Source organism: Platalea leucorodia (genome assembly GCF_965183815.1).
Source record: "Platalea leucorodia genome assembly, chromosome: 4".
In the NCBI taxonomy this organism is placed as follows: Eukaryota; Metazoa; Chordata; class Aves; order Pelecaniformes; family Threskiornithidae; genus Platalea; species Platalea leucorodia.
In genome coordinates, this window is record NC_138826.1 from 99,116,668 (window position 1) to 99,129,008 (window position 12,341).

Here is a 12,341-nt window from a genome sequence, read left to right on the forward strand (position 1 = left end):
CGGAGGAGGGCCGGGCGGCGCGGCGGGGCGGGAGGAAATGCGGAGGTAGGGCGCGCCGCGCTGCCGGCTGGCTGCGCGGCGGCGGACGGGGCCCCCGGGCCCCCCGGCCCCCCCGGCTCCCCCCCGCGGCCGCCCGGCTGATGGCCCGCGGCCGCCCCCGCCCCGCGGCCGCCGCCCCCCGGCCCCGCGGGTGCTCGCCGCGGGGGGCGGACGGCGCGCCCGCCGCCGCGCCGCAAAGTTGCCGCCGCTTCATTGCCGTCCCTCCTCAATCCCTCGCCCTCGAGCCGTGAGTTTTCTGCATAAAATACATTAACGAGCCTTTTCATTTGCTTGTTCCTTCAGGGTCGCGTGTTAGTTTTGTCGGAGGGGGGTGCAGGCTCTTTATTACTCGGTGAGAGAGCTGGCAGATGTCCCAAGTGAGAGAACCTCTTCCTCCGGGGCCTGAAGGGCCAGAGCAAGCTCCGACTGAAAACAGCTCTTTGATCTCTCTCCCGCGAGGTAAGTTGCTTTAAAGTTTCTCTGTAATTGTTGCGCCTTTTATTTGAATGATACATTTACTGATTTGTTTCGTGTTGTTTAACCCCTCTTCTCTTTCCCTCCCCCCGACCTCCCCTCTTTGGTGTAACTCTGTAACACTTTAACTTCCACTTCTTTATTGTTTTAATCAGAAATTCCTATGTAGAAAATTGGGGGGGGGGGGGGGGGGAAGATGCACTGATGTCAGCACCGGTTCTTAGTACTTGAAAAACTGCAATCATTCAGAGGCAGATGCTGGTCCTTAAAAACTGCTTTCTTGTCTCTCAGCTTTGTGTTTGTGTTTGTGTTTGTGTTTAGAAGCTCTTTCTAGCTCTCCTTCCAGGTCTTGCAATACCTTAAGAAAGGTTGACCCAGGAGCAGGAGCGTTGTTCAGGTTGGAGGTCACTTTGCTGTTTTGTTCTTAGATTACTCTCTGATGCTGCAGCTAAAACCAGTTACTGAGAGTATTAACTTGTTCATATCAGCTGTTCAAAAGGTTGTTTAAAAGTACATTTGTCTTAAAGAGAAATTCTTTAAGTTACATCTTGCTTGCATTTGCACAAAATACATTGATATTCTGATGACCTTCACGTAGGGAAGTTTGACAAGGTGTATTACAGGTTATCCTCAAACTAGGGAAGTATATTTGCCTCCTGAGTCCTGGTCTGTGAAGATGAGACAATTATTTTTTTCTCGTTTACAGCTACAGCTTTGTTTACCAGAATTCTGACAGGAGTTTAAAAAGTCTCTGAAGAACAGACAAATAAGCTTGTTCAAAAACTGTAACTTTATTCATAACTGGTTAACTGGAGCAGAGCCTGGTAACACAGTTGTGCAACCGTGGATTAAAGATGCAGTCTTGTTTTTGTAACTTGGAAAATCAATAGCTATGTGAAATCAAAGTTGAAGACTCACTTGAGAAACCAGAAAGTATCCATAGCTAAATAAAAAATGTTCTGGCAGGGAGACATATTAAATTGGCTTATACTTATCTTATTGTTTGTTGTTTTTTTTTTTTTTTTCCCTAGAGAATGACTCATAACTCCTAAACAGTAAATAAAAAAAATTAGATACAGAAGATCAAGCATGTAGAACTGAACTGTTAGAATCATGTTTTTGCCAGAAACATCAGTATCTGTGATACATGTTTATTTTCAATGTGTTGTTTTTATTTGTCATGTGATCAAGCGGCCACACTGGTTAAATTCTGCATGTAGGCCATACATCAAAGTTACTGAAGTTGTAAGTCAGTGAAGTAACTAGCCTGGAAAGTGGTATCATTCTTACAGTGCCACTTTAAACTGAGTTTTCACTGTGAAATAAGGTCTTATGTGATTCCATTTTGTAAGATTTTCAATACATGCTCTTCTTTTTATGAAAAGTAAGGAAACAAATACTCATCTGTCCACAGACAAGTTATGTGCAGAAAATCTGAATGACACAATTACAGCTCACAGCTGTTGAGATGGAGGATTATAAAGTTACTTTCTTAGGGATCAGTAAGGTACAAACCAGTGTAATATATTGATTCAGGTTTGCTCACTGGCCACACCTTTCAAGGCACATGCTCAATTTTAAAGCAAATGTATAGTTCACAGAAAGACAAGGCTGTTTTTTTACAGAATTCAGCATTCAAATACATAATTTTTATTCTAATGAACTTAGATTTAAGGATAACTGTGGATATTTGTTGCTTTTTTCTAGCCTAAGTCTGTTGGGGAAATGGGGGTGGAAAGAGGAAGAGGTGAGTTCATAACATTTCCAGTCTATATTCCAGCATTTCTGTTGTCAGCTTTGCAGTGTGTGGTTACAGGGTAAGGTAGTCCAGATATTCCAGGACTGAAGATCTAAAATAATGTAGAACTGGGACTTTTAACACCCCCTACTCTTTCTGTACTACCCCGAGGACATCCAAAAATACACTGACTTCTCTAGACGTTGGTGATAATTTTAAAAGCTGTTGTTGAAATTCATATTATTTCTGGAAATAGGCTAGGGGTATTTGGAAAAATCTGCAATAATTTGAAGTAATTACTACTTTACTTAGAATCACCTCATATTTATGTGATGACTCCATATATTTACAGTGAGATACGTGACATCTGTGTCCACCTAGGAATAAAGCTTCCTTAATCAGAAAAAATGCCTTATGCTGTATGTATAATAAAGTATTACATGCATTCTAGTGAGAAAGAATTTTTGATTGGTAATACATACTTTAATATGCTTCTATATTTGTTTAACTGGTATAGCTACCTTATATCCTGAGAAGAAACTTCTCCTCTTCTGTAGTTCTGTGAGGTATCATAAAAAAGCCCAGATCTTCAAAGTGCTCCTTTTGCTTGCTGTCATATACATTCAGATGCTGAAGCTGAATTGTATTTTTCCATGAAAGGAAAAGAAACTTGAATTGAATTTTAGGTATTCAACAAATAGCTATCCCACAACCTAATTAAAAAACAGACAAAAGAAATAAAGCTAAGGCAGATTGCAGGGATATACATCGGTTGTGGACATGGTGAAAACTGTGGGTTGAGACATAGTTTGGCCTACAGATGTGGCATGCTCTGACTGTTGCAACTTAAAAGAATTTTTGTGTGTTACTTTAACCAACATGCTCTCTCAGCATCTCCCCTGTCACTGTTCTTCCTTGTTAGTTCATTTTTGAATTAATGCATAAATGTTAGTGAGTTTATTGGACTTTGCCCCTCCACAATTAGTGTGCTATGAGAGAGAGCAAACGAAATTGTAGTGTCTTCTTTTGTGGCAATGTCAATACTCAATTTCATACTTTAAACCATTATCTGTGCCAACAGAGTCTGCTGCTCTAAGGTACAGACTACAGGATGAAAGGTTTAACCTAATTTCTGCAAATATCTAGTTAATTTTTGCCACATCCCTCCACAAGTGTAGCTCTACTTGTGTACCCTTGTTCAAGATCCTGGTCATGCCGTCTCTCTTCTCCTGTAGCTCCACAGGCCTTGGAATCAAATTATGACTACTTCTACCTGTATGCTCTGTAACGTAGTCAGTGAATAGTGTCATCTTTATGCTCAGACCACTTCAATTTGGCTATGATCGAGTATTTTCTCACTGGTAGGTACCAAAATAATGTCCCTAAGCAAGGAATGTGACAATTAGTGACCATTAGCCTCTCTGCTTTAAAGAAAATGTTTCACACGTTAGAGGTCATGTCATGATTATTGCCTGGACTATGGCTAGACTTTTTTCATTAAATCCTCTGCATTTGATTAAACCATGGAATACAAGAGAGAAATTAAATGAACATGGAACTATATTTAGAGAATCAGACCACATTTTAGAAAATGTAGGACTGTCATCTGTAAAGTATTTGGAATGCTTTTACCTTTGCTTGTTGGTAACTAAATGTAACCTAGAATAACAAGTGAATAATATTTAGCTTTCTCAATTTAGAAAGAAAATAAATAATAATAATAAAAAACCTACTATGAAATTGAGACTGATAATTGCATTTCAACTATAAGATTTTTCTAATAACTCTTCAGATGATGGAAATCCACTAGAATTTATTTTTTTTAATGGGGTGGAGGAGAATGGAGAAGTCTATTAGAAATATTAAGGGTCAAGTTCTATAAGTGACCATTCTCTCTGGTGCAAATCATGTCACTGTTGCTGGATGGAGATGCAGTTCTGATTTGGTGTCTGAAGAAACCATATTCAGCAACTAGTACTTCCATTCAGAAAAATACAAAAAGCATGTGCTCCTTTTCAAGAATGTGATTCAAACCTCTTCATGTTTTCTGTGCTTAACCGTTTTCATGATGAGGAGCACTAAAGGAACTTGCTGGCTAGATGGGATGGGGTGACAGAAGACTTACTGCAAGGAATGTTTGGACATTCTTGAGGCAACAACGATTACTATCACCATAATTATTGCACTTTACCAGCAGTGCCTCAGTGTTATGAGTAATGGATTTTTACTTTAACGGTTAACCAGTGCACTCAGATTGCTCAAACTTACCAAATACTTCCTCTGTATTTGTGTTCCCACTTGCAATCTGACAAGAGTTGAGTGAATCTGTGTTAATTTGTTTCATCACTGTCTGCCAGTACTGAGGTGGCTATTGAACGTTACTGACTAAGATACCTAAAACTTTCCTAAGTGTCTAACTCTAGTTTGTCATAAAAATATACTTCTGCTTTCAGTTTCATGTGCATGCTGTTCCAGTAAAGTGACTTGTGCACATGGGTGTGATAGACTTGTGTTTCATGGAGTTGACTGTAAAGATCTTGCATCAAATTCAAAATACTTTTGTTCCATCTCATAGGCTAGTTTTATATCAGAATAATTCTTCTCAAATTCCATTCCAGGCCCTCAGAAGTTAGGTTTCTCTTTGCTTTAAACACTTGTTTTTTCCTAATAAGTAGCATCCAGCAATGAGTGTGTTATGCTAGTGTTTTCATTTGGATCAGCAATGCAGTTTTGAAGTGAATCTCCTGTTCGCCCCCGCTTTGGTTTGCATTGTGGAGTGATCCTGGGGAGTGACCTGGACTGGATTCCTTTTGGACAAAATAATCTGAAAGATGCACTGCAGGAATGTGCCTAATGAACTCCAGCCACTAATAAGCCTTCAGTCTTTGAGATTAAATCTGAGAGCTAGTCCAAAGTAGAAAGCCCCTGGAACATGTGCGTGGAATGTGTCCTTAAAATCAACTCTTTCTCTGTACAGGCCCACTGTTACTGGCCCATGCTGTTGCTAATACAGCCATAGCCACCGAGTTATTGCTTAGCACTTATGTGAAACTAGTTTTGTACACATGTGAAACATTGTTGGATGAATGACATAAATTTAAAACTGGCCACATGACAGTTAGTGTGATTATTTGTGAAAAGAACTTTTCAGTTATGTATTTGAACTTCGTAATGCTTTTGATAGTGCAGAGTACCTATTTGCATGTTGCTATTAATTTTTAATTTATCATGACTGAAATTTGTCCAGGGCTGTCAAACTTGTAGTACATTCATAGTTGTTCCATAGCTTGCACCTGGAAAATTCTGTGTAAGAGCTTTCCAAGAAGTTCAGTTGAATTACTCTGATTTTAAGAGTCTGATTTTTTCAGTGGCATTTTTGAGGCCATTGAAAGTTGCAATGAGACATTTAAGTGAAAGCCACTGAAATGAAATAAAGACAAATTGGTTATTTTAGTTTTAAAACAATCAAACATCTAAATGGAGGCTTCCAGCTCCATAATTTGTGGCTTATCAATATTAATTAGATTGTACAACCAGTCATTAATGAAATGAGATCGTTTCAGGCAAATCACGAACTGGAATAGGCATTCTGTTACACAAATAGCACAGTTGAACTTACTTGTTATGTGAAATGCCTAAAAGTTTTAGGCATTTCATGAAGTAGCTGGTGGGTGTTACTGTTATTGTGAAACCTGGTATTATCGCGGTTCCTTTGTGTTATTGTTGCGAACAGTGGAATTTTTGGTAGGAAATAGCATCCTCAGTGGTTCCTTGCCAGCGAGGATATTAATGAACAAAGGAAGTGTTAGAAATGCAGTGTTTGCCACACACTCTTCAGTCCCTCCCAACTGCTGTAGGCTTGAGACAGAGAACTGTTTTGTTACCTTTCCTTTTGGAAACATTCCTCAACTTTTTTGTTCCTCATAGATCTACTTTTGTGTTTGGTTTTGGTTTGTGTTTTGTTTTGGTTTTTTTTTTTTTTTTTTTTTTTTTTTAATTTCTCTTTGCTTTGAAGGACAAAATTCCATTTGGGATGGTTTGAGCTTTGCACATGTATGTTTAAATCTGCGTCTGCTTGCTCAGGGATAACTCAGGCTTTCTGAGGATTGATGTTTACATCCCAGCAGCTGGGTCAAATTTAAGTGATTAAGTAAGGCTTGCCCTGTGCTTCTTTCATTCCTCTGCCCTTAAACAGTAAAACTGTTGGACTGTTCCTGACTCTGCATTTTTGGAGGTCACAATGACTCCACTATGCCAGTCTATTCTGCTTGTCCCTCTCTCCTTGATGAGAATGATCCCCTCAGGGTTCCAGAAGCCTTTCCCAGCAGTTGCTTCTGCTTTACTTGTTATTTGGTGCGGTCCACCACATTGTTGGTGAACAGAAAATGAGTATATCATAGCAACAAAGCCGTCTATGGTTGCACTGACAGGATTTTTAACTCATTTTGCATCTACAGTGTCCCTGTGTCAATAGACAAACTCTAAACCTGTTTCTCAAGTCCAGTTTGTCATGTTGCTGGTCACTCTTACAGTTCACATGCTTGGAAGAGATGGCTGAGTCAGTATATAGGCTTATGTGTCATCTCATGAATAGAAATCAGCTGCCATTTGCACTCTGAGGACGTGCAACCCACTTATTGTGGGCACTCGTTTCCATTTTTTTTGCGTGTTCAGAGATTGAATATTACATAGTTAGGGATGCATTAAGGTATGATGCCATCTGTGAACACGGTGAGACCCATTTCTAAGTAAATTCAAGAGACATAGCAAGGCACGGAGGGGCAGCTGGAGTGTGAATGTACAAATGCACAAGCACTTGGAGAAGAAAAGTTGGTTATTTGTCAAAGACTTGAGCTCTTGAGGCGTGTCCTGCAAATGTACATCCATTACTTATCTTTTTTGTATTTTCTATCAGTTTTGTGTATTAATTCGATGTCCACTCAATATGCTCTACATTTTCATAGAGAAAGATAGAATAATTATAGCTCTGAAAAGAGGACTACTTCACTAGGATGTTCTAAGAAATTTTCAGGAATTAGTTGGATCTATATCCCTCAACTTTATAAAGGCATAGAAAACAGGATTGGAAGGGATCTGGAGAGATTGCCTTGTAGACCCTTCTTGCCTAACTATACATAAGTCTTTCTTGACAATTCTGGCTATTTGTTCAATTTTCTTTTTGATAGGGCTATTGTAATAGTAGCCTTGGTGCTACAGACCCAGACTGCTGCCACTATTCTGTTGGTGGAGTCTTGTAAAATGTATTTGTCATAGTGCAAAGAAATGTGTGTAACCGGAGGCACATACTCCAAACTGAAACAGTAGTTAACAATCAATGTTACAATAGTCTCAATGGTGGAAACAAGTTTTGATTCTATCATCAAATACATGTATTGCTGTGTAATTTTAAAAATAAATATAACAAGATTATGGTAAAATGAATGTATGTACTATAAAAGTGATTTATATATAATAATTCCAAATAACAAAAATTTAGGAGTTCACTTTGTTCACTTATTTCATGAAACAGCAATTTTGAGATGTGATTAAAATTTTAAATTTTTTCACTAAGTGGCTTACCAGTTGTCTGTAATATAGATGTGATTTGGGCTGTTAACCATCTCAATTCTATACTTTGCCAGCATGTTGCATCTCTTCCTTACTTAAACCTTAAACTTGCATTAATCTCTGCACAAGTAGAGTTTGTGCCCATGCTTACCTTCAGGATAAATCACAGCGTACTCTGTGTGGGTGTCACTCCTGCGGGGCTTTCGACTAGAAGCTCTTCAGCCCAGGTACTGCTGTTAGTTTAGGAGAGGTACTTAGCCACACAGGTTGCTGGTCTGGGGGCTGAGCTGTGATGGCTGGTTGAGTTGCTGGCCTGGGGTCTCAACTAGGTAAGAAGACTATGTTGCTTTTGTGACATGACCTAGAGTAACCTACTGTGGTTTTGAAGAGAGATTGGATTTCTGCCTCAGCACTGCCAGACTCAGAACATAACGAGTCTTTTCTTTCCATTATTTGAACTGCTAGGAAGAGCATCTCTTTTTCTTCTTGGCTATCAGTTTAGGAAGTTAGTCACATGAGAGTGGAAGGGTGTACTAAAGGAAGCAGAAGCTAAAATACTAAGGAAGTATTACATTAAAATTCTTAAGGTTAAGCTTGATTAAAACAGAGAAGTGTTATAAATTTATTTGAAAATGCAGTAGAAAAAAGCCATACCTGTTTATGGGCAGACGCAGCCATTAGTATTTGTGCCAGCTGTAGGCTTTATTAAAGCTGCTCTACCACAAGCATGGCACATCAGAGAAGATTAAGGTATTTGTGTCGATTCTTACTGGGCTCATAAATGTGTTATCTTTCATAAACTAGTCTTACCACTATTCTTATGCATCTAACACAAAAATAATGGCATCAACAAAACACAGACTCAAGAGTGTTCTTGAGGCTGGCTTCATGCGTGATTGGTTGTATTTGGTATGTTGTAGTTGCACCTCTAGAATAAAAAAAAAAGTTATGATCCCATCATCAGCTGTTTATTGTAAGGGAATAATCAAGAAATTTCTTTGTACTAAAACTGAGACCTGGGGCACATTCAAGAAAAAACATATAATTAATCAGGACACCAGTGTTTATCTATTTTCAGTGTTCTGACGCATCAGAAGGGATGTATGAAAAAATCTTAAATAAACACAGCTTAAGGTCTACTTTTTCTAAAGGCGCATTGTAGTAAGTCTAGCTGGGGCGGAGTTAATTTTCTTCATGGCAGCCCCTGTGGTGCTGTGTTTGGGATTTGTGACTAAAACAAGGTTGATGGCACACCAGTGGTTTGGCTGTTGCTGAGCAGCTCTTGCACAGCATCAAGGTTTTCTCTTTTCCTGCTCTGCCCCGCCAGTGAGTGAGCTAGGGGTGGGCAGGGGGTTGGGAGGGGACACAACCTGGACAGCTGGCTGAGGTTGACCAGAGGGATGTTCCACACCATATAATGTCACGCTCAGCAATAAAAACTGAGGGGAGGAGGTTTTGGGGGAGGTAGCCATTGCTTAGAGACTGGCTTGGGCATCAGTCTACAAGTGGGAAGTGGTTGCCTTTGCGTCACTTGTTTTGTTTTTTCTTCCTCTTTCCTTCACTTATTAAACTATATCTTGACCCATGAGTTTCCTCACTTGTGCTCTTTCTGTTCTCTCCCCTCGTCCCGCTGGGAGCTGGGGAGGGAAAGAGCGACCGTGTGGTCCTCAGCTGCTGCCTGGGGTCAGCCCACCACACCCACAGAGCAGCATCTGCCAGGAGGTCAGCCGCACCAGTGGGTAATTCTGGAGTGCAAAGTATGATACCAAGTACATGTTTAATGCTGTAGGTTTCTGTTATGCACATTCATGGGGAAGTCTTAATGTGAATTCAATAGATCAAAGAACAGATACTCAATGTTAATTGTTGTAAACTTGCTATCAAAATTGATGTTCAATTGCAACATTTTTTTACTTTTTTTTACTTTTTAATAGTGCCTCTTCCTTCTTGTTAACTGTTAATATTGTTTACATGGTTTTGACTGGCTCTTTACCATATCCAGCTAGAATAATAAAAGTAAACATGAAAAATACACATACAACTTACATAGTAAGAAAAAAAAAAAGAGGAAAACATACTGAAGCGAGAATAAGCAGAGGAATGAAAAGTAAATCCCTATGAGTAATGATGACTAATTGTATTCTGCGCTCCTTCAGATTTCTTAGATAAAAATGTAATCTAGAACACTGGGGGCCCCACAATATCAACGTTAATGTTTCCTTAGAGCCATTCTTGTTTACTACATGAAACAGGAGGGCTCTGCAAAGTCGTATCCTATACAAGAAAATTGTATACAGTAACTGCAGCTTTGTACTACCACTGCCAGATAGATATTGTTGTAATCTTGGTGTTGTTACTGCAGTAAAGTAACTTAAGAGCAAAATCTCTTAAAATAGCTCATTTAAGCTTACTCTATGTGGAAGGCAGAGTGCTTTTACACTAGCTTTCTCCAGGACACTACTTATTTTCATTCAGTCTATTTCAGGGCACTTCTCAAAAACTTTTGAGACACATTTGCACCTAATACCTAACTGCACAGGCAAAATCATCATCCTTCAATACAGTTGGATTTGTATCTATCTGATAGATATCAGGTTGAAACAATTTGTATCTAATGTCTGTCAAAGGGGTTGAAAAAATCCGGGGCTTTTTTTGGATAGGATGAGTAGGTGAGATTAAGTCATCAGGGCAAGATGCAAAACTCAAAGTCAATGGATATCTTGTCAGTCCCTTCAGTAACTTCATGGCAATGCCAGTGAAACAGTCCATCTCAGGATGGACTTGAGAAAATATTGACAAGTTGTTGAAGAAATGGTGATGGGAGGGAGGACTGAGAAATAGTACCATGGAGGTAGCTGGGGGTCAGACATTTCAGAGGTGGAAATTAATAGAAGGGGAGCAGCAGTGCTTGAAGGCACACGCTACTATACATACTATATGGCATATATTATTTTGAGTGATGTTCAATGCCTCAATTTAATAGGGTGGATAACAAAGGCAGAAAGTTAGGATTTAAAATCAAACTGCTGTTGGTTACATAAAGAAAATAACCTTTAACGTGTCACAGTAGCAATAAGCGATTTTTCTGCGTCTCAGGACTGGAATAATTGCTTTACTAGAGGATATGGTATCGTTAGATTATGGTAAGTGGTTTATAAACATGTTCTTATTTGAAACATAGATAGAGCTAACAGACTTTTCAACAGTTGCTCATTTAGATTTACTGTAAATATTAAATGTTGTATGTATACTCAAAAAATACTTGAGACTGAAAATATTTAGTGTTTTACAGATCCCTCGAGTAAGTGATATAAACTGATAATCTGTCACTGTGAATAATGAACAAAGTAATTCCAGATTTGGAAATGTTTCCTTGAATGCCAGTAGGAAAAACCTGTAGCAATCAAGAACAGAAAGATTTGTGTGTGTGAATTTGACTATTAAAACATTAATGACAGCAAAAATGAAACCTGTCACTTACCTTGGTTTGAGAAAATGCAGGTCTGCATGTGTTAACTGCTGAAATCATTGAAACAACAAGATCTGCTATCTATCTCGTGAAATAAGCTTAAAGAATCCCTCAAATAATCTTACCGTGGAAATTTCTCTGCATCTTGCATATACTTGGAGAGAAGAAATCATTTTTCCTTTCATCATAGGCTAAACGTGGACTTTTATTCAGGAATGGCTTTTAAAAGGCTATTTTTTGGATGAAAAATAGTTAATTGTGTTATAATAAATTTTTTGAATTTCTATAGTAGTCAGTTTTGAAGTTTCAACATTTGTCTTTAATTATACATTCAATTATAAATAATAGAGAACAGACTTCTGTGGAAATTTTGTGGCTTTTATATGCCAGAGCCACATGTACATGGGCAAAAAATAATGGTTTTTTTGTGTAACAAAGCGATTTGAATTTTTATCTGAAAATTTTGTGGAAGGTAACTAAATATAAACAAACTCAACTGTAAGTTGTTACAAAAGCTGCTAGGTACTATTTTGCATGATTAAACACAATATTACTAAAAAACTCTTAAAGAGGAATTATTTTGATCTGGGCAAGGAAACAAATTGAAAATCAACTTTATTAGGAATTATTTCTAAGGAAACTACATGAGATGCTAAGACAAGTGGTATCTTATGCTCTCTTGTTTTTAATTTTCAAAGATGAGTTTTGTTCACATAGAGGAAAAACACCGTAGAAACTAATACCTTAAAATTTCTCTTGACTTAGAAAAAACTGACCAAGAGAATACTGCGGCAGGAGAGAAAGACATAACACAGCCTTCCAGTAACCAAAGTATACAACCAGAGATACAAGACCAGTCCGTCTGGGGAAATCGCACTGATGGTGACCTCATCAGAAGTAAGTATTTCCAGAACAAATTGCTGCCATTTAGGCTTGCTTTCGCAGTGTAACGGGATACTGCCTGTTGACTCAGTTAAATGTGTGTCAAATGCAATTGTGTTGCAACTATAATGCACTTCTACTGAATTTATTCCCTGGAATGACTCATGTCAG

At 38.6% G+C, this 12,341-nt stretch overlaps 1 protein-coding gene across 3 annotated transcripts in view; it reads left to right on the top strand.

Moving 5' to 3' along the window:
- Nucleotides 1-361: 361 nt before the first annotated feature.
- The window catches only part of MDFIC (MyoD family inhibitor domain containing), a 50,464-nt gene continuing 38,484 nt past the window's right edge, over nucleotides 362-12,341 (top strand). Inside the window, exons 1-3 of one of the 3 annotated variants that reach the window (XM_082309653.1) lie at nucleotides 424-498; nucleotides 2,221-2,260; nucleotides 12,054-12,185. In XM_082309653.1, coding sequence (XP_082165779.1) covers nucleotides 2,239-2,260; nucleotides 12,054-12,185 — 154 coding nt within the window. In that variant the 5' untranslated portion in view covers nucleotides 424-498; nucleotides 2,221-2,238. Of the gene's footprint in view, nucleotides 499-2,220; nucleotides 2,261-3,537; nucleotides 3,613-12,053; nucleotides 12,186-12,341 lie in introns of those variants that run through there. The other 2 variants (XM_082309652.1, XM_082309654.1) reach the window with 2 other exon arrangements.